The sequence below is a fragment of the Schistocerca piceifrons genome, chromosome 10 (assembly GCF_021461385.2).
Source record: "Schistocerca piceifrons isolate TAMUIC-IGC-003096 chromosome 10, iqSchPice1.1, whole genome shotgun sequence".
In the NCBI taxonomy this organism is placed as follows: domain Eukaryota; kingdom Metazoa; phylum Arthropoda; class Insecta; order Orthoptera; family Acrididae; genus Schistocerca; species Schistocerca piceifrons.
The window spans coordinates 48,342,382-48,365,612 of NC_060147.1; the positions used below are offsets into that span (position 1 = coordinate 48,342,382).

At 42.8% G+C, this 23,231-nt stretch overlaps 1 protein-coding gene across 2 annotated transcripts in view; it reads right to left on the reverse strand.

Annotated features, from left to right (window-relative positions):
- The window catches only part of LOC124718642 (collagen alpha-1(I) chain-like), a 268,769-nt gene that overhangs the window by 202,715 nt on the left and 42,823 nt on the right, over positions 1 to 23,231 (reverse strand). For both annotated transcript variants that reach the window (XM_047244268.1, XM_047244267.1), the window contains exon 2: positions 19,474 to 19,521. In XM_047244268.1, coding sequence (XP_047100224.1) covers positions 19,474 to 19,521 — 48 coding nt within the window. The remainder of the gene's footprint in view (positions 1 to 19,473; positions 19,522 to 23,231) is intronic.

Consider the following 23,231-nt stretch of genomic DNA (forward strand, 5'->3'; position numbering starts at 1 on the left):
GTCTCCGGTTCTGGATGGACTTCCCAAGGATTTTTACGTGCGCTTTTGGCCGCTGTTGGGTGCTAACTTTGTCTCTTTTGAATCAAGTGTTACGGGGTAGAGTAAAACCGACCTCGTTCAAAGTGGGAAAAATTGTTTTAAACCCGGATCGCCCTGGACCGGCTGCCCCTGATAGCTCTCGTCCAATTACTTTGTTAAACTTAGATTTTAAGACTGTAGTGAGGGCAATTAATAGCAGGATGTCTGCTTTAATGGAGATGATTGTTGCCAAACGTCAAAGCTCATGTCCATTTGTCCATTATAATTATCCGGGCTGTTATGCCGTGGTCGGTTGATGAATTCTGAGGTGATTCCCAACGATTCGTCTCCGACTGCGGGAGACATCTTCAAGGGGGTCCGTAGCTTGATGGAAGGTCCAACACACACACTGGCTCGCTACTGACTGCCGCTAGCCCGCATCTCGTGGTCGTGCGGTAGCGTTCTCGCTTCCCACTCCCGGGTTCCCGGGTTCGATTCCCGGCGGGGTCAGGGATTTTCTCTGCCTCGTGATGGCTGGGTGTTGTGTGCTGTCCTTAGGTTAGTTAGGTTTAAGTAGTTCTAAGTTCTAGGGGACTTATGACCACAGCAGTTGAGTCCCATAGTGCTCAGAGCCATTTTTTTTGACTGCCGCTAAATTCCGTGTCCGCGAGCCCCCGCGCCGCGGCGTGACGTCACGTGTTTTGAAAACGTCAGTGCAATTGGCCGCTGTCCGCTGCCGTCGATCGCCGTTGCCATCACCCAGTAGTGGACGAGTGGTACACATCTTCTTTAACACCGGCATCCATATACCGTTTAATTTGACGCCCTCCTCCTTTCGGTTGAAATTATTTGGGTGTTTAGCGATTTCGATTGCCTCCCTGTAGAGCCTTTCGTAATATCCGCTTGTGGCCGCTAGTACTTGCGTCTCCTCGAAACGAATATTGTGGTTCCCTGGCTGGAAAGCATGCTCCGCAACAGCTGATCGTTCCGTTTCTCCTCTTCTACAATTTCCCTTGTGCTCTTCCAAACGTTTAGAAACAGTTCTTTTGGTGGTACCCACATAAACATCACCACAGCTGCATGGGATCCTATACACTCCAGATTTTTCCAATGGTTTGCGAGCGTCCTCGGCAGGCCTAAGGTATTCCTGTATCTTCCTGGTGGGCTTGTAAATTAGGGTAATATTCCGCTTCGTCAAGATCCTCCCTATTCTTTCCGTTACATTTTTAACAAACGGCAGGAAAAGCTTAGATTTTGCAGTAGCCTGTACGTCAGTATGATTTCTGCGTGGCTGCCTCAACGCACGTTTTATTTCGGCGGACGAATATCCGTTCTTCGTTAGTGCATTGTGGAGATGTTCCATCTCAGCGTCGAGCAACTCAGGTTCACAAATATTTCTAGCTCTGTCCGCTAACGTCTTGATAACACCCCGCTTCTGTTGTGGGTGGTGGTTCGAATCCCGGTGCAAATAACGGTCCGTGTGCGTGGGTTTGCGGTACACTGAGTGGCCCAAACTACCATTTTCGTTTCTAAACACAAGCACATCGAGGAAATGTAGTTTGCCGTCTACCTCCTCCTCCATAGTAAACTGAATTCTTGAGTTTATACTGTTCAGATGTTCGTGGAACCGGCTTAGTTCCTCCCTACCATGTCTCCACAACACAAACGTGTCATCCACGTATCGGAACCATACATTTGGTTTCTTGCTGGCAGTACCTAAGGCCTGTTCTTCGAATTTCTCCATAAAGAAGTTTGCAATTACGGGACTTAGGGGGCTTCCCATAGCCACGCCATCCGTTTGCTCATAAAACTGTTCATTCCACTTGAAGTATGTGGTCGTCAAACAACACTTAAACAGCTCTAAAATATCGGCGGGAAAAATTCGATCCAGCTGTTCCAATACATCATTAAGTGGAACCATGGTAAACAGCGATGCCACATCGAAGCTGACCAATATGTCCTCCGGCTGGACCACTATGCCATTAAATCTGCTGATGAAATGTGTCGAATTCTTTATATACGAGTCCGAACGGCCCACATGTGGTTTTAACAGCGTAGTCAAAGTTTACATTTTAGTATCAAACGTCAAAGCTGCATACCTGGTCGTACCATTCTTACTCCTATAGTCGAGCATAGTGACGTGGTTTCAGTTGCTGCTGTAACAGCCGTCTTTTGTGCCCTTGCTTTTCTAGACTTTGATAAGGCATTTGACCGTGTTAATCACGACTTTTTGCTTCGAATTCTGGAGGCAGCTGGTTGACACACGGCGAGTACGGGTATTTCAGCTTCGGTGGTTGTTAATGGCCAACTGACGCCCCAGATAAATATAAATATCCGTCGGAGAGTGCCTCAAGGAAGAAAAAAAAGGGGGGGGGGGCTCTGAGCAGTATGGGACGTAACAGCTGATGTCATCAGTCCATTAGATCTTAGCACTACTTAAACCTAACTAACCTAAGGACATCACACACATCCATGCTCGAGGCAGGATACGCACCTGTGACCGTAGCGGTCGCGCGGTTCCAGACTTTAGCGCCTAGAACCGCTCGGCCACCCGGCCGGCTTCAAGGAAGCCCGCTGTCAATGACTTTGTGTTGTCTCTGGAGCCCCTACTTCGGATGCTAGCATCCCAGCTGACGGGTTGGACGCTTTCCGGAGGGACTATAGCTGTTCGTGCATAGGCGGATGACGTGATGGTTGTACTCCGTAATTCTTTGGATATGCCTCGACTGAAGGCTGTAATGGATGATTATTGTCGGAGTTCAGGTGCACTACTTAATGAAGGTAAATGCAGGAGTCGTACTTTGCGAGGTTTTGATGGCACCGTTGTTGGACTGCTGTGGTGGTTGAGCATACGTCTCTCGGTATCATCATTGATCGTTGTCCACTCAAAATGGGACGCTCAACTGAAAGTCTGTTAGGGAAAAAATTCAAGGAGCGATACTAGAACATGAAAGACCTTCTCTTACTCTGCTCCAGAAAGCCCGAATACCGGATACATATATTTTATGCAATGCTTATTACGTGGTCCAAGTTTATCCACTTCCCTCAATGATGACGAAAAAGCTACAACAATGGTCTGGTCGTATGTTATGGAAAAGACATATATATATATATATTTAAAAAAATAAATAAATATAAAAAACTTTAAAAGATTGAAACTTCCTGGCAGATTAAAACTGTGTGCCCGACCGAGACTCGAACTCGGGACCTTTGCCTTTCGCGGGCAAGTGCTCTACCATCTGAGCTACCGAAGCACGACTCACGACCGGTACTCACAACTTTACTTCTGCCAGTACCTCGTCTCCTACCTTCCAAACTGGCAGAAGTAAAGTTGTGAGTACCGGTCGTGAGTCGTGCTTCGGTAGCTCAGATGGTAAAGCACTTGCCCGCGAAAGGCAAAGGTCCCGAGTTCGAGTCTCGGTCGGGCACACAGTTTTAATCTGCCAGGAAGTTTCATATCAGCGCACACTCCGCTGCAGAGTGAAAATCTCATTCTTTAAAAGATTGTTTAACTTATCATGAGAGCTTGGTGGTGGTTTTTCGGCTATGTTGTCGGTTTTTTTCCTTTCTCCTTTTATGTTTGAAAAAAATTATTGTTTGATCAAAAGTATCCGGACACCAGGCTGAAAAACGCTTACAAGTTCGTGGCTGGAATTCAATGAGTTGTTGGCCTACCCTTAGCCATGATGACAGCTTCCACTCTCGCAGGCATACGTTCAATCAGTGCTGTAAAGTATCTTGGAGAATGGCAGTCCATTCTTCACGGAGTCTTGCGCTGAAAAGAGGCACCGATGTCGGTAGGTGAGGCCTGGTCCCAAAGCATCTCAAATGTGTTCTATAGTATTCAGGTCAGGACTCTGTGCAGACCAATCCATTACAGGGATGTTATTGTCGTGTAACCTATCCACCACAGGCCGTGCATTATGAACAGGTGCTCGATCGTGTTGAAAGGTGCAGTCACCATCCACAAATTGCTCTTCGACAGTGGGAAGCAAGAAGGTGCTTAAAACATCAATGTAGGTCTATGCTGTGACAGTGCCACGCAAAACAACAAGGGGTGCAAGCCCCTCCGTGAAAAACAAGACCACCCCCGTAACACCACCGCCTCCGAATTTTACTGTTGGCACTACACACGCTGGCAGATGATGTCCACTGGGCATTCGCCATACCCACCCCCTGCCGTCGGATCGCCACATTGTGTACCGTGATTCGTTACTCCACACTACGTTTTTCAACATTTCAATCGTCCAATGTTTACGCCCATTACACCAAGTGAGGCGTCGTTTAGCATTTACCGGCTTAGGTGCAATCGCTCGAGCATGGAATCCAAGTTTTCTCACCTCCCACCTAACTGTCATAGAACTTGCAGCGGATCCTGATGCTGTTTGGTATTCCTTTGTGGTGGTCTGCCTATTACACATCATGAGCATCTTCAACTGTCGGCGGTCTCTGTCAGTCAACAGACGAGGTCAGCCTGTACGCTTTTGTGCTGTGCGTGTCCCTTCACGTTTCCACTTCACTATCAGATCGGAAACAGTGGACCTAGGAATATTTAGGAGTGTGGAAATCTCGCGTATAGACGTATGATACAAATGACACCCAATTCCCTGACCACGTTCGAAGTCCGTGAGTTCCGCGGAGCGCCCCATTCTGCTCTCTCACGATGTCTAACGACTGCTAATATGGAGTATGGCTCAAATGGCTCTGAGCACTATGGGACTCAACTGCTGTGGTCATAAGTCCCCTAGAACTTAGAACTACTTAAACCTAACTAACCTAAGGACAGCACACAACACCCAGCTATCACGAGGCAGAGAAAATCCCTGACCCCGCCGGGAATCGAACCCGGGAACCCGGGCGTGGGAAGCGAGAACGCTACCGCACGACCACGAGATGCGGGCTAATATGGAGTACCTCGCAGTAGGTGACAGCAGAATGCACCTAATATGAAAAACGTATGTTTTTGGGTGCGTCCGGATACTTTTGATCACATGGTGTATGAGCATATCTCTCTCACATGACCTTTGTCGCCTCAGTATGGACTACATCGTATACGAAAACCTGTGGTTACTGTTAATATCATCTACTTCCTTAGAGGTTAGCAGGCTTTGTGGGAATTAATTTGCGATTGCATCTAAGTACTACGATTACTTCACAGATGTTCTTGGCTGGTATCAGAGTTTACTCATTTGAGTGATTAGGTGCATCGCTACTCATTTGCCGCTGTAGACAGCGTATCGACGGAACTGCTGCAACTTGTTACTGCTGCGAGCGCCGTAAACACCGACATTGCAGCAATTACAGCTGTCTTAGCCCTGAAGGATAGTCTTGCTCATCCTCTCTCGCTGCTACGCACTGTAATTACCCTGTTTGTCGCAGAATTTGAAAGTGGCCAGGGAAGGAGGTGTTAGCCACAACATAGTACAGCCGAAAGCATAATGTAGATTGACGCTGACCTCTCTTCATTTGCATTGCATAATACAAGCCATCTATACGTAGGCCGGCCGAGGTGGCCGAGCGGTTCTAGGCCCTGCAGTCTGGAACCGCGCGACCGCTACGGTCGCAGGTTCGAATCCTGCCTCGGGCATGGATGTGTGTGACGTCCTGAGCTTAGTTAAGTTTAAGTTGTTCTAAGTTCTAGGGGACTAATGACCTCAGATGTTAAGTCCGATAGTGCTCAGAGCCATTCGAATCATTCTACACGTAACTACAGTTGTGTTTCACACCTTGTATTTGGCATTACGAGGTGATCGACAAACATGCTTACTTTGAAAGTAACTGTCAATAGCTGGACTATCTATAAATGTCGTGTGACTAGGACATCCCATCGGGTAGACCGTCAGCCAGGTGCAAGTCTTTCGATTTGTCGCCACTTCGGTGACTTGCGCATCGATTGGGATGAAATGATGATGATTAGGACACCACAACACCCAGTCCCTGAGCGGGCAAAATCTCCGACCCAGCCGGGAATCGAACCAGGGCTCTTAGGATTGACATTTTGTCGCGCTGACAACTTCTTCTTTTTTTTTCGTTGGGTTTGGTCGTTGCGGACGTCACATGACATCCATTCAAGTTTCTTGTTGATCCTTTCACACAGTTTTTTTATTACAGAGGCCAACCAGCTCTCTGACCGAACACGCTGAGTTACCATTCCGACGCCACTCAGGTACCAGGGGCGGACAGCTTGACTATGATTGAAAGGAACCCTCGTTGTTTTTGTTGTTGTGGCTGGCTTGATGCAGCTCTCCATGCTACTCTATCCTGTGCAAGCTTCTTCATCTCCCATTACCTACTGCAACCTACATCCTTCTGAATCTGCTTAGTGTATTCATCTCTTGGTCTCCCTCTACGATTTTTACCTTCCACGCTGCCCTCGAATGCTAAATTTGTGGTCCGCTGATGCCTCAGAACATGTCCTACTAACCGGTACCTTCTTCTTGTCAAGCTGTGCCAAAAACTCCTCCTCTCCACAATTCTATTCAATACATCCTTATTAGTTATGTGATCTACCCATCTAATCTTCAGCATTCTTCTGTAGCACCACATTTCGAAAGCTTCTATTCTCTTCTTGTCCAAACTATTTATCGTCCATGTTTCACTTCCATACATGGCTACACTCCATACAAATACTTTCAGAAACGACTTCCTGGCACTTAAATCTATACTCGATGTTAACAAATTTCTCTTCTTCAGAAACGCTTTCCTTGCCATTGACAGTCTACATTTTATATCCTCTCTACTTCGACCATCATCAGTTATTTTGCTCCCCAAATAGCAAAACTCCTTTACTACTTTAAGGTCTCATTTCCTAATTTAATACCCTCAGCTTCACCCGATTTAATTCTACTACATTCTCGTTTTGCTTTTGTTGTTGTTCATCTTATACACTCCTTTCAAGACACTGTCCATTCCGTTCAAGTGCTCTTCCAGGTCCTTTGCTGCCTCTGACAGAATTACAATGTCATCGGCGAAACTCAAAGTTTTTATTTCTTCTCCATGTATTTTAACACCTACTCCGAATTTTTCTTTTGTTTCCTTTGTTGCTTGCTCAATATACAGATTGAATAACATCGGGGATAGGTTACAACCCTGTCTCACTCCCTTCCCAACCACTGCTTCCCTTTCGGGCCCCTCGATTCTTATAACTGCCATCTGGTTTCTGTACAAATTGTAAATAGCCTTTAGCTCCCTGCAGCGGATAGGCACTTGGTGCAGGGAGTGGCAACTGACCCTTAGCATAGACAAATGTAATGTATTGCGAATACATAGAAAGAAGGATCCTTTATTGTATGATTATATGATAGCGGAACAAACACTGATAGGAGTTACGTCTGTAAAATATCTGGGAGTATGCGCGCGGAACGATTTGAAGTGGAATGATCGTATAAAATTAATTGTTGGTAAAGCGGGTACCAGGTTGAGATTCATTGGGAGAGTCCTTAGAAAATGTAGTCCATCAACAAAGGAGGTGGCTTACAAAATACTCGTTCGACCTATACTTGAGTATTGCTCATCAGTGTGGGATCCGTACTAGGTCGGGTTGACAGAGGAGGTAGAGAAGATCCAAAGAAAAGCGGCGCGTTTCGTCACAGGGTTATTTTGTAACCGTGATAGCGTTACGGAGATGTTTAGCAAACTCGAGTGGCAGACTCTGCAAGAGAGGCGGTCTGCATCGCGGTGTAGCTTGCTGTCCAGGTTTCGAGAGGGTGCGTTTCTGGATGAGGTATCGAATATATTGCTTCCCCCTACTTATACCTCCCGAGGAGATCACGAATGTAAAATTAGAGAGATTCGAGCGCGCACGGAGGCTTTCCGGCAGTCGTTCTTCCCGCGAACCATATGCGACTGGAACAGGAAAGGGAGGTAATGACAGTGGCACGTAAAGTGCCCTCCGCCACACACCGTTGGGTGGCTTGCGGAGTATAAATGTAGATGTAAATGTAGACAGGATCGACCTCTATAAGAGGAGAATATAAGCTCCGCTTTTGCCAGCGTCGGCCGCAGAGTATCGGCTCAGATGCCCATCCCAAATCCTGCATCATGTCAGTGACACTCTCTCCCATATTTCTCGATAATACAAAACGTGCTGCTCTTCTTTGAATTTTCTCGATGTACTCACTTTATCCTATCTGGTAAGGATCCCAGATCGCGCAGAAGTACTCCAAAAGACAACGGACAGGCGTAGTGTAGGCAATCGCCTTGGTAGATGTCCTACATTTTGTAAGTGTTCTGCCAATAAAACGCGGTGTTTGGTTTATCTTCCGCACAACTTTTCCCATGTATTCTTTCCAGTGTAGGTTGTTCGTAATCGTAATTCCTAGGTATTTAGTTGAATTTACGGCCTGTAGATTTAACTGATTTATCTTGTAGCCGGCCGGTGTGGCTATGCGGTTCTAGGTGCTTCAATCTGGAACCGCGTGACCGCTACGGTCGCAGATTCGAATCCTTCTTCGGGCATGGATGTGTGTGATCTCCTTAGATTAGTTAGATGTAAGTAGTTCTAAGTTCTAGGGGACTGATGACCACAGATGTTAAGTCCCATAGTGCTCAGAGCCATTTGAACCATTTATCTTGTAAGTGTAACAGATTCCTTTTAGATCATGTGGATCTCACACTTTTCGTTATTTATGGTCATTTGCCTATTTTCGCACCATACAGATATCGTTTCTAAATCGGTATGCTATTTGGTTTGATCTTCTGATGCGTTTACCAGACGATAAACGACAGCATCATCTGTAAACAATCAAAGACGGCTTCTCAGATTGTCTCCTAAATCACTGTATAGATAAGGAACAGCACAGGGCCTATAACATTGCTTTGAGGAACGCTAGAAATCACTTCTGTTTCAGTTTATGGCTTTTCGTCAATTACTGCGAACTGTGAACTCTCTGAAAGGAAATGACGAATCCAGTCTCAATGCTTCAGAACCCCATAATACGTTTGGGAATTGGACGTACGTTCTGTACTGGGGTATCCCTAGGAATCGTGTCATTACGCAGATTTTAGCTCCTCGCTGTGAGTTCGCTCATCTTGAAGGCATGGAACTCGAAACGTTTTTCTTTTTTTTAAAAATGGTTTTGTACACAATACAATTACAAAACTTAGAATGCACAGAATTTTTCATTTTTTGTTTGGACATTGTGCGGTAAGAGTATGAACTGGTTTTCTGAACTTACGGTTCTTGGAGGACAATATACAATTGACATGCAATAAACAAGTGTCATCGTAAATCAATTCCAGCGTATCTGAACGTCTGACCTTGAGCCTTGTTTAGTGTTATTGCAAACTAAACCTTGGTTGGCAATTGAAGGCGCTTAAAATGAATGGGCAAATAGATTGTTATCATTGACACACGGCGTACGTGAGAGGCCTCCTCTCCAGCTGCTGTAGCTGTGAGAATAATAGCTTCAATGACAATATTTCGCATAGTTTTAATCTGGATAATTTCAAACTAGTCAGATTACGTGATAATATTCTAATCATGAGAAAGCTTTTGACAATGCTGACTGGAATACTCTCTTCCAAATTCTGAAGGTGGCAGGGGTAAAATACAGGGAGCGACAGGCTATTTGCAATTTGTACAGAAACCAGATGGCAGTTATAAGAGTCGAGGGGCATGAAAGGGAAGCAGTGGTTGGGAAGGGAGTGAGACAGGGTTGTAGCCTATCCCCGATGTTATTCAATCTGTATATTGAGCAAGCAGTAAAGGAAACAAAAGAAAAATTCGGACTAGGTATTAAAATCCATGGAGAAGAAATAAAAACTTCGAGGTTCGCCGATGACATTGTAATTCTGCCAGAGACAGCAAAGGACCTTGAAGAACAGCTGAACGGAATGGACAGTGTCTTGAAAGGAAGGTATAAGATGAACATCAACAAAAGCAAAACAAGGATAATGGAATGTAGTCGTATTAAGTCGGGTGATGGTGAGGGAATTAGATTAGGAAATGAGACACTTAAAGTATTAAAGGAGTTTTGCTATCTGAGGAGCAAAATAACATGATGATGGTCGAAGTAGAGAGGATATAAAATGTAGACTGGCAATGGCAAGGAAAGCGTTTCTGAAGAAGAGAAATTTGTTAACATCGAGTATAGATTTAAGTGTCAGGAAGTCGTTTCTGAAAGTATTTGCATGGAGTGTAGCCTTATATGGAAGTGAAACGAGGACGATAAATAGTTTAGACAAGAAGAGAATAGAAGCTTTAGAAATGTGGTGCTACAGAAGAATGCTGAAGATTAGATGGGTAGATCACATAACTAATGAGGAGGTATTGAATAGGTTTGGGGAGAAGAGAAGTTTGTGGCACAACTTGACTAGAAGAAGGGATCGGTTGGCAGGACATGTTCTAAGGCATCAAGGGATCACAAATTTAGTACTGGAATGCAGCGTGGAGGGTAAAAATCGTAGAGGGAGAATACACTAAGCAGATTCAGAAGGATGTAGGTTGCAGTAGGTACTGGGAGATGAAGAGGCTTGCACAGGATAGAGTAGCATGGAAAGCTGCATCAAACCAGTCTCAGGACTGAAGACCACACCAACAACAAGCCGATAAGCCAGAAATACAACTTCCCAAATACAAAGGGCAAGAAAATGTATCCACTGTTTAAAAGTCCATAAGTTGCAAACTAATTGACGGAGTTGTCTAATTTTTGGTGAAAGTGTAGCTTAAAGTCCAACTTAAAGATATCTTTGTAGGTGTTCGAAATGGTCACCTTTAACATCCACACACAAACGATGCCGCCGAACTGCAGCACGATCTACTGACTGCAACGTGTTCAGTTGGATATTTTCATATGAATGTACGATGGATTCTCGAAGTTCATCCAATGTGCGTGGCTTTTGTCGATAAACGATGTCTTTTAGTGTTCCCCACAGGTAAAAGTCCAGAGGAGTTAGGTCTGGGAAACGTGGTTGGTACTCCACAGCACCTCTACGGCCTATCCATCTTCCTGGCAGATTTTCGTCGAGATACACCCTAACCCGATTTTGGTATTGGGCTGGGGCACCATCTTGTTGAAAGTAAACTCTTCCATCTCCATACAAGTCTCGGATGGCAGGTAAAATGGATGTCTGAAGCTTCTGAAGGTACACCTCATCGGTAACTGTGCTGTCAAAGATGGCCCAATCAAGCCCCGGTAAGACAACCCACACCACACATTTACTCCTGGCAAATTCACGGCTTTGTCTACATGGACATTCGGATTTTCGGCGGCCCAGTGGATGCAATTGTGGCGATTTACTGCACCATTGAGTTTAAACTGTGCCTCAACAGACCACACAATCATCTCTGCAGACTCTTCATCGTTCCGCACCATGTTAGTAAACCACTCGCAGTACTCCACTCTACGATCTGGGTCGTCCTCGTTCATTGCGTGTGGAATCGTGGGATGTGGCACTTCTACTTTGCTGTCTTCAAAATTCGCCGAACGCTTGAACGACTCACTCCAGTTTCACGGGCACACTGTCTCACACACTTCTGTGGTGAGCGAGTGAATTGTAACACAGGACGGGAGTTAGCTGCACTTGTTACTGTTACAGGTCGTCCAAATCGTTGTTTGTGTACATCTTCAGCTTCAAATTTGTCTCGAACGCGACAAATCGTTAAACGTGTCGGTGGCTCTGTTTGATACTCATTTCGCCATTGCCTTTGAACTTCATTAATGTTTTCGCACTTAAAATACCACTTCAAAACTGACTTCCTTTCATCGAATGTAAGCCTTGCGCCGGCGATGTTTACTCGAGTAACTAGGTGCAACTAAGAACAAAACACTGACTATCTGGCGACTGTCATCTGACAAAACAAAGCAACGCAATACAATTGCCGGAACTACAGACTATTACACTACCAAATATGAAACAACTCCGTCAATTAGTTTGCCAGTTATGGACTTTTAAACAGTGGATACATTTTTTGGACCCCTCTGTTAAAAATGACTGTGAGAAAGAAAAAAAGACAACAACATTGTCGTGCAAACACTTTTTGTTTAGTATTATATATATATATATATATATATATATGGGAGAAACAATGTGCCTAAGGTTTTATATGCCGACCTATCGTTCTTAACATCGACTGCGAGAAAGAAAATTAAACTACATATTTTCACAGTCCCCCACAGCATTGTCTTTCTCGCTGACGGTTTCAACAATAAAGTTGTACATTTTTGTTTAAGAAATAAGTAACCTATGTCCATCTAAATGTTTGTTAAAGTATCGAGTAAGATCTGACGTTAACCGCTCAAGAACTTTTCCAGATTTTTGCTACCGAGCGAGGTGGCGCAGTGGTTAAACACTGGACTCGCATTCGGGAGGACGACGGTTCAATCCCGCGTCCGGCCATCCTGATTTAGGTTTTCCGTGATTTCCCTAAATCGCTCCAGGCAAATGACGGGATGGTTCCTTTCAAAGGGCACGGCCGACTTCCTTCCCCGTCCTTCCCTAATCCGATGAGACCGATGACCTAGCTGTCTGGTCTCCTTCCCCAAAACAACCGCAACCCAAACCCCAGATTTTTGCTAAGAACGTTTCCCATTTACATAGTACCATATATGTGATATGTTTATATACTGTTGTTGTTGTGGTCTTCAGTCCTGAGACTGGTTTGATGCAGCTCTCCATGCTACTCTATCCTGTGCAAGCTTCTTCATCTCCCAGTACCTACTGCAACCTACATCCTTCTGAATCTGCTTAGTGTATTCATCTCTTGGTCTCCCTCTACGATTTTTACCCTCCATGCTGCCCTCCAATGCTAAATTTGTGAGACCTTGATGCCTCAAAACATGTCCTACCAACCGATCCCTTCTTCTAGTCAAACTGTGCCACAAACTTCTCTTCTCCCCAATCCTATTCAATACCTCCTCATTAGTTACGTGATCTACCCACCTTATCTTCAGCATTCTTCTGTAGCACCACATTTCGAAAGCTTCTATTCTCTTCTTGTCCAAACTAGTTATCGTCCATGTTTCACTTCCATACATGGCTACACTCCATACAAATACTTTCAGAAACGAATTCCTGACACTTAAATCTATATTCGATGTTAACAAATTTTTCTTCTTCAGAAACGATTTCCTTGCCAATGCCAGTCTACATTTTATATCCTCTCTACTTCGACCATCATCAGTTATTTTACTCCCCAAATAGCAAAACTCCTTTACTACTTTAAGTGTCTCATTTCCTAATCTAATTCCCTCAGCATCACCCGATTTAATTTGACTACATTCCATTATCCTCGTTTTGCTTTTGTTGATGTTCATCTTATATCCTCCTTTCAAGACACTGTCCATTCCGTTCAACTGCTCTTCCAAGTCCTTTGCTGTCTCTGACAGAATTACAATGTCATCGGCGAACCTCAAAGTTTTTATTTCTTCTCCATGGATTTTAATACCTACTCCAAATTTTTCTTTTGTTTCCTTTACTGCTTGCTCAATATACAGATTGAATAACATCGGGGAGAGGCTACAACCCTGTCTCACTCCTTTCCCAACCACTGCTTCCCTTTCATGCCCCTCGACTCTTATAACTGCCATCTGATTTCTGTACAAATTGTAAATAGCCATTCGCTCCCTGTATTTTATACCTGCCACCTTCAGAATTTGAAAGAGAGTATTCCAGTTAACATTGTCAAAAGCTTTCTCTAAGTCTACAAATGCTAGAAACGTAGGTTTGCCTTTTCTTAATCTTTCTTCTAAGATAAGTCGTAAGGTTAGTATCGCCTCACGTGTTCCAACATTTCTACGGAATCCAAACTGATCTTCCCCGAGGTCCGTTTCTACCAGTTTTTCCATTCGTCTGTAAAGAATTCGCGTTAGTATTTTGCAGCTGTGACTTATTAAACTGATAGTTCGGTAATTTTCACATCTGTCAACACCTGCTTTCTTTGGGATTGGAATTATTATATTCTTCTTGAAGTCTGAGGGTATTTCACCTGTCTCATACATCTTGCTCACCAGATGGTAAAGTTTTGTCATGACTGGCTCTCCCAAGGCCGTCAGTAGTTCTAATGGAATGTTGTCTACACCCGGGGCCTTGTTTCGACTCAGGTCTTTCAGTGCTCTGTCAAACTCTTCACGCAGTATCTTATCTCCCATTTCGTCTTCATCTACATCCTCTTCCATTTCCATAATATTGTCCTCAAGTACATCGCCCTTGTATAAACCCTCTATATACTCCTTCCACCTTTCTGCCTTCCCTTCTTTGCTTAGAACTGGGTTTCCATCTGAGCTCTTGATATTCATACAAGTGGTTCTCTTCTCTCCAAAGGTCTCTTTAATTTTCCTGTAGGCAGTATCTATCTTACCCCTAGTGAGACAAGCCTCTACATGGTTACATTTGTCCTCTAGCCATCCCTGCTTAGCCATTTTGCACTTCCTGTCGATCTCATTTTTGAGACGTTTGTATTCCTTTTTGCCTGCTTCATTTACTGCATTTTTATATTTTCTCCTTTCATCAATTAAATTCAATATTTCTTCTGTTACCCAAGGATTTCTATTAGCCCTCGCCTTTTTACCTACTTGATCCTCTGCTGCCTTCACTACTTCATCCCTCAAAGCTACCCATTCTTCTTCTACTGTATTTCTTTCCCCCATTCCTGTCAATTGTTCCCTTATGCTCTCCCTGAAACTCTGTACAATCTCTGGTTCTTTCAGTTTATCCAGGTCCCATCTCCTTAAATTCCCACCTTTTTGCAGTTTCTTCAGTTTTAATCTACAGGTCATCACCAATAGATTGTGGTCAGAGTCCACATCTGCCCCTGGAAATGTCTTACAATTTAAAACCTGGTTCCTAAATCTCTGTCTTACCATTATATAATCTATCTGATACCTACTAGTATCTCCAGGATTCTTCCAGGTATACAACCTTCTTTTATGATTCTTGAACCAAGTGTTAGCTATGATTAAGTTATGCTCTGTGCAAAATTCTACAAGGCAGCTTCCTCTTTCATTTCTTCCCCCCAATCCGTATTCACCTACTATGTTTCCTTCTCTCCCTTTTCCTACTGACGAATTCCAGTCACCCATGACTATTAAATTTTCGTCTCCCTTCACTACCTGAATAATTTCTTTTATCTCGTCATACATTTCATCTATTTCTTCATCATCTGCAGAGCTAGTTGGCATATAAACTTGTACTACTGTAGTAGGCATGGGCTTTGTGTCTATCTTGGCCACACTAATGCGTTCACTATGCTGTTTGTAGTAGCTAACCCGCACTCCTATATGTTGAAAATACATAGTCTATGTCTGTCCGAAACTCTATTAGAGTACACGGTGTTTCGAAAATAATGTATGTATTTCAAATGCATATATTTATTAAACATTAAGACATACGAGTATGAAACTGTACACACGTATTTACGAACCTCTCAAGTTCAGATTACAGATGTTCAATATGTCCTCCATCAGCGACACGACCAATATCACATCGCTACTCAAATTCCTCCCATACTCGGGCAAGCATGTCCTTCGTCACTGATGTTATGGCAGTACGGATCCGGTTCTTTTCCAGGTTCTGTGGGAGTGGTAGTACATAAACGTTGTCTTTAACGAAACCCCACAGGAGGAAGTCAGAGGGTGACAAATCCGGTGACTGTGGAGCCCAGCTGAGACATGCTAAGTCCCCAGCACCTTGACGACCAATCCAACGGTTCGGTAGAGTTTCATTCAGATATTCACGCACTTGGCGACTCCAGTGAGTGGGTTTCCCGTGTTGCTGAAAACTGAAGTTGTCTTCGTGCAGCCTCGGAAACAACCAGTTTTGTAACATAGCGAGATACTGCTGGCCGTAAACCGTGCTTCCATCAAAGAAGAATGGGCCGTAAACAGATGATCGAGATATCGCACAAAACACATTGACTTTGATCAAATCTCGTAAAATGCTCAATGGTTGCGTGTGGGCTCTGTAGGCCCCAAATTCGAAAATTGTGTTTGTTTACCTGACCACTAACATGAAAAGTCGCTTCATCACTGAACACGATGCGTTGTGCGAAAGTGTTATCATTGTCAATAGCATCAAGAATCTCGTTACAAAATGCCACACGTTTGAGTTTGTCATCAGGATGCAGAGCTTGTAACAGCTGTAACTTGTACGGCTTCATAACCAACCGACGTCTCAAAACACGCCAAATTGCTGTAGGCAGTTATAACTCCCGAGTTGATTTTCAAGGACTACGTTCGAAAACAGTTTGAATTCGTGCAACGTTTTCTTCAGGAACACGAAGGCGGCCAGGACTCTTTTCTTTACATTCACATCCTGTATCTAGAAACTGTCGGTATCATCTGCGAATGTTCCGCCCATTCGGAGGATTTTGTAGCTCAACCTGAAACGTCTTTGCACTGTAATCACGGAATTGCACTTCGCAAACTCGAAAACACAAAATGATTTATGCTGCGGAGTAGCCATTTTAAACATATGACGGTTACCAGGCAAAACACAACTGACATCTAGCGGCTATTAATAGAAACGAGACTACGTATTCGTGTCTTCAATAGCCGAGGCGAGCGCAGCGATCGATAGTTTGGACAAAAAATACTTTGTAATACGTATATTCTTTTGTTATACCATATATTGTGTAAATATTTGAAGTAAATCGGCCAAGAATTTTTGGTTTTCTGAAGACAGTGTTTCCTCTTTACACTCGGTGATGTGTGATAATGTTACAAGCATTTTTTGGAGGAAGGTAAATTTATTAATTTGAGATGAAGAACACTGGTCCGGAAACGATAGATTCGAATGTTATAAGCGAAAATCCGTTTGATACTTCTGACAGTGGACATTTTCTAGTGCAAGTAGGGTTGTTGTAAGTTAACCAGACCCGAAAAAGAATGATGATGTTTTTTAAATAACACATTTAAATAAAATTGCCAAAAACCCAATAAAACCCAAGTAATTAACAAAATGTTACATAGCTATATACCAAATTAAAAATAGTAATCATATTTATCAAAGGCAACAATTTACTATCATAAGCTTTAACTTGATGTAGAATCGTAATGACTGTACAGTACAATTTAGTCAGTTTTGGGAGCATGCAGAACTTTATAGACCTTCACTAATTTCTCGTCTCTGTCCGTTCCTAAATTATTTCTTAATTTTAACCACACAAGCCCGTGGATGGAGAAGTGTCTCTGGATGGATGCACCATTTTTTGCTGTTTTCAGCACCATCATCTTCCACAATTTGTTTGGATGGAACTTTTTTTGCAATTGCATCAGAAAACATAATGGCAGGAAAATAATCGGAATCAGCAATCCTGAAAATCTTACAGTTGCCGTCCACGCTGGATGTCTCTCTGTGAGCAAGTTTTCTGCACTTTCTTTTTGTTCAGAAGTTCATCTTCCCCCTAAGAATCCTAGAACTAACGTATTAGCAAGGCTTCTGATGTCTGCTCCTTCCGTTTTTTTTATTACATTCTTATAGGGTTCTGTATCAGAGCTTTCTAAAAGATCGATCCACAGTTTGACAACTTGTGCAACATTTGTGCTGCCTATTAGAAGAAGTACTCTACAAACCTCTATAACTTGTCACAGAAGATGAGTAGCATCTTGATAAACAGTAACTTTGCCAAGACACTGCTAATGTTAGAAAGGGCTTTTTCAGAGCACTCTGCAACAATTTCTACATACTTAGAATGATTAGCAATAAAGGTTCGTAGGCAATCATGCAAGAAATTCCATCTAGTAGAGTTTGGGAGCAGCGGTGTAAGGTTATTATTTTCCTTTAACCAACCGTGTCGTTTAGGTGGTTCCAAAAGCACTTACGATCTTCACCTATATGCTAATTATAGTTCTATTGAATGATTATTGTGCGAATCTCAACTAGAGAAAACATATAATGAAGCTGCAGCCACTAGTACATAATCAGTTATCTTCGCTAAGTTTTTCCAATGTAGTGAAACATGCCTGGTAAATTTAGCATATTCAGAGCACTACCTGCTACAATTTGGGAATCCTGCCGAATTTTGTTTCATATTGTGGTGTCCATTGTGTGTATTATGTGAAGAAATTTCGTTCATTTACTGTGCAATGTGTTAAAAAAAAAATTTTTAAGCTTTTATTTGAAGATAATCATTGTGATGATTTTGTATCGTCATAATAATGAGTAACTTATTATTTTCAAGTTTCAAAATATACGTACGTGAAACAGTTAACCAAGGAAAAAAAACTTGAATTAAGAATTTAAAAGGACAATTTAAAACATAAAACAAAAGTAAGTATAACATATAATTAAAACAATAAGGAATGTTTAGATATTTTACTTGGGTATGTTGAAAATACTCTGACATCACGTTGAGTACAGCTTATTTTCCTAAAACGGTGTTTCAGAAACCAGTTTCATTACACATGGTTGGATGTGGTGTGACGTGGTGTTTTCATTTTTCAGAATTGATTAATGGTGGTGGGGTATTTCGCAAAATTTCAAATACTTGAAAAAACTGCTTATACAGCTTTCAAGAACATTAACTGCATATCAACTTTTATATGAAACACTTTTTTTTTATACATCATGGTTTCGAAGATACTCCCTCTAGACTTAATATGCGAAATTACCCTTTGGGGTGTCTTTTACCGCTTAAAAGTGAAATTTGACAAAAACGCAAAAATACGTACTGCGTTATTTTGACTCCTATACATACCCAACTTTCATCAAGATCGTTTATTTACATCTGAGAACATTCCCTTGTTATTGGAAACCGCACTTCCAGTATATTAACACGTTCCAAATACACTTTGGGTGAACTCAGCAGCCTTGCCCTTCATATGCGAAATACGTTGTTCTGTTTCGACACAGTCCACCCGAATAGGCCAGCGCATTAATGTGCTGCTTCCGGGAATCGGAGAGCCGCCCATGCCCCAGGCCGAATCAACCTGCGGCCAGCCTCGATGTGTTTTTAGGCGGTTTCCCACTTCCAACTGGATGAATATCTGGCTGGTTCCCACGCCTCACCTCAGGCACACGAAGTGCAAACATTTAGACAACGATCTCACACATGAGCATGAGATTTTCTCCAGACGCAGGCAGACGGGATACGCGAATTCCATCCTGGAGATTAGAGCATCTGGCTGCATATTCTCACTAACATTGCCAAAATCCATGTAACAATATCGGCACCGTTGTCGAAAGGCACAAGGGAAACAAGAAGAAGAAATTATTTTATCCCAGTTCTTGAAGATATAACTAGGAGTACGTATGACGCCACAACCATGTTTATAGCACAAGAAGAAAACAAAATCTAAAAGGAACGTTGCCCTTTGAACTTAATTCACGAACTGAATTAAGTCCTTTAATACAAACGAGAGATTAGCTGGCAACTGTATCTAGTAGATTACGCGAACATGTATAACATTTTCAGTCTGAAGATAAATTTAGGAATGTATGACCTAATGGTCATATAATGAAGGCCAAATGTTATTTTGCTATATTTGTCAAACCTTTTAATTTTTCAAGAAAACTTACCGTCGTCTATGTCGCCGTTTTCGACATCCAGGTCTTCCCCGTTAAGATCTGCAACAACAGGAAAATTTTCATCAGTTGAAATGGTGAGTAAAAGATAGCTCGAAGAGATGCAGCCATAATTGCTAACGTTAGTGATATAGCTCCTTGATCACTGCAACAATTGCACAATTTTTGTTTCAGTTATTATTGGTTTCACGCAAAGCTTATTTCATCAGACTTTGTTATGGGACATAATTAGAGAAGCAGGACATTTATCGTACTACACTACAAAATTAAAATATTAAATGTTGTATAAAACCAAATTACAATGTTGGTCATTACAAATGAAACACTAGCAAGTAGAACAGAAAACAAAATTTTACTCATTGTGTGTGTGACGACAAACAGATCAGGCGGTCCCAGTTGTACTTTGCCTGTCTAACGAACTTCACGAAGAACATGAATTTGAATTTAAATATTTTACGTAATTACAAACGGCTTTGCGACTTAAAATGCTGTCGTAACTTTCTCGTTGAGAGGCGTAATCTTACGTTAAAGCTCGAACACAATTACTCAAGTATTACAGTTACAAATCTGGTTTGGGTCTTGAGGGCAGCTAAGTCACAGCGCACAAATTACTCAGAATACAATCATCTAGAATTTCAGAATGTGGAGACTTATCAATTCACAATAAACTTTACATGATTTCAGACCTTTTCCAAACTTTTCTCGCTTACAGCTGTACAAACATTGAAGGGAAAACAGTTTATCACTTACTAAATGTTTGAACCCTTTCTATACACTATACGATACAATTAAACGATCACTTTTTCGAAACACGTAATGGTCTCCCATTGCAACGCATAAGCTTGAAATTTGACCGAAAGGTTTGTGTAAGGTGGGTAGGACGTCAAACGGGCTGACTTGGAGCGGGAGAGGCACCACAGGACATTTTAATTTCCACTGTGTATACTTTTACAAATAAATTCATAAAACTTCAACAGCATGACCAGGAAGGATTCAGCAAGTCCTTTACCTGACTCACTCTGTGTACATTGCTGTACTACCCCGCGCAGGGGAGCAAAAAATACTTGTCCTGTCGAGCGCTAGTCGCTTGGGGTTGATGAAAAATGTATGGCGTAGAGCATGGGCGTCCACAGAAGGTTCTCCAGGAGAGAGCAAAATACAAAATTTCCCCTTTTTACATAACCGATTCGGTGAGTTACACAATGTGTTGAGCCTCAGGAACTAAATTTGAGCAGAAGTACACAAATCTTAGTGTAGGCCAAACGATTCGTAGTTGTCAAATTACACTACTGGCCATTAAAAATGCTACACCAAGAAGAAGTACAGATGATAAACGCGTATTCATTGGACAAATATATTATACTAGAAGTGACATGTGATTACATTTTCACGCAATTTGGGTACATAGACCCTGAGAAATCAGTACCCAGAAGAACCAGCTCTGGGCGTAATAACGGCCTTGATACGCCTGGGCATTGAGTCAAACAGAGCTTGCATGGCGTGTACAGGTACAGCTGCATACGCAGCTTCAACACGATACCACAGTTTATGAAGGGTAGTGTTTGGCGTATTGTGACGAGCCAGTTGCTCGGCCACCATTGACCAGACGTTTTCAATTGGTGAGAGATCTGGAGAATGTGCTGGCCAGGGCAGCAGTCCCAATATTTTCTGTATCGAGAAAGGCCCGTACAGGACCTGCAACATGCGGTCGTGCATTATCCTGATGAAATGAAGGGTTTCTCAGGGATCGAATGAAGGGTAGAGCCACGGGTCGTAACACATCTGAAATGTAACGTCCACTGTTCAAAGTGCCGTCAATGTGAACAAGAGGTGACCGAGACGTGTAACCAATGGCACCCCATACCATCACGCCGGGTGATACGCCAGTATGGCGATGACGAATACACGCCTCCAATGTACATTCACCGCGATGTCGCGAAACACGGATCCGACCATCACGATGTGTAAACAGAACCTGGATTCATTCGAAAAAATGACGTTTTTGCCATTCGTTCACCCAGATTCGTCGTTGAGTACACCATCGCAGGCGTTCCTGTGTGTGATGCAGCGTCAAGGGTAACCGCAGCCGTGGTCTCCGGGCTGATAGTCCGTGCTGCTGCAAACGTCCTCGAACTGTTCGTGCAGATGATTGTTGTCTTGCAAACGTCCCCATCTGTTGACTCAGGGATCGAGACGTGGCTGCACGATCCGTTACAGCCATGCGGATAAGATGCCCGTCATCTCGTCTGCTAGTGATACGAGGCCGTTGGGATCCAGCACGGCGTTCCGTATTACCCTCCTGAACCCACCAATTCCATATTCTGCTAACAGTCATTGGATCTCGACCAACGCGAGCAGCAATGTCGCGATACGGTAAACCGCATTCGCGATAGGCTACAATCCGACCTTTATCAAAGTCGGAAACGTGATGGTACGTATTTCTTCTCCTTACACGAGGCATGACAACAACGTTTCACCAGGCAACGCCGGTCAACTGCTGTTTGTGTATGAGAAATCGGTTGGAAACTTTCCTTGTTTCAGCACGTTATAGGTGTCGCCATCGGCGCCAACCTTGTGTGAATGCTGTGAAAAGCTAATCATTTGCATATCACAGCATCTTCTTCCTGTCGGATAAATTTCGCGTCTGTAGCACGTCATCTTTGTGGTGTAGCAATTTTAATGGCCAGTAGTGTAATATTATTAAGGTAGATTAATTTGATATCTTTACTTTAAGCGTATTCAACTGTGTACGAAAAGTATATCTTTGATGTTATTAATATGAATATCCACGCCACCTTTTTGTTTCAAGGATATAAAATTTTATCCTCATGTGATTAAATCCAGTGTACGCAACGAGTTATGAAATAAAGCTTGAAAATGCTTACAAAAAGTTATTTATAGCCCCGTAATATGGTATGTAACGAAAATTGAAAATATGGAACAGGAAAAAGTCATAATGACTCAGAATATCCTTTTCAGTGACAACAAAAATTACTAATACTCCTGTAAGCGGAGGAAGAGGCTTGAAAAAAACTCTTATTGGATTTGATATCATGTACAACACTTTCTTCGTTTACAAAACACATCTGATCATGTTAATGGATTTACTTCATCACTTTCATACTTTCCATTTTTTCATATTGGGTAGCATAACTAAAGGTGAACAAAATCTGTTTTGAAAACTCCATTTTTTGTCTTGGTGACATAAGACCTATGACCTACTAAATGAACGTGTAAAATTATCGAGAGCTACACCCACATTGAATCGACAGAATAGACGGACAACCTTGGACTAAACCAAGCCTGTCACACTGCTGTGCAGTTATACCAACTGGACTGCACAATCCGTAGCTCTGTAACTACATTCGGTGCTGTGTTATACCCCATGGAGTTGACCTAGTTCCTGCAGAGGACATCTTTTCGACCATGAAATTTTACAGCTTTTTCTTTTCTTTATGTACGGAGATAGTAACTGTTCTCGAAAGAACAGATACCATTGATGACTGTGCAGCTTCTCAAGAATAAATGATAATTAATTGAAACCCTCAGCTGCCGACAGGTGGTGTTGATATACCTCGATGGGAACAGCTGAAAATGTGTGCCACAACCGGGACTCGAACCTGGGATCTTCTGCTTACACGGCAGACGCTCTATCCCTCTGGGCCACCGAGGACACAGATGAATAGCGCGACTGCAGGGACTTATCCTTTGCACGCTTCCCGTGAGACCCACATTCCCAAGTGTTCACAATC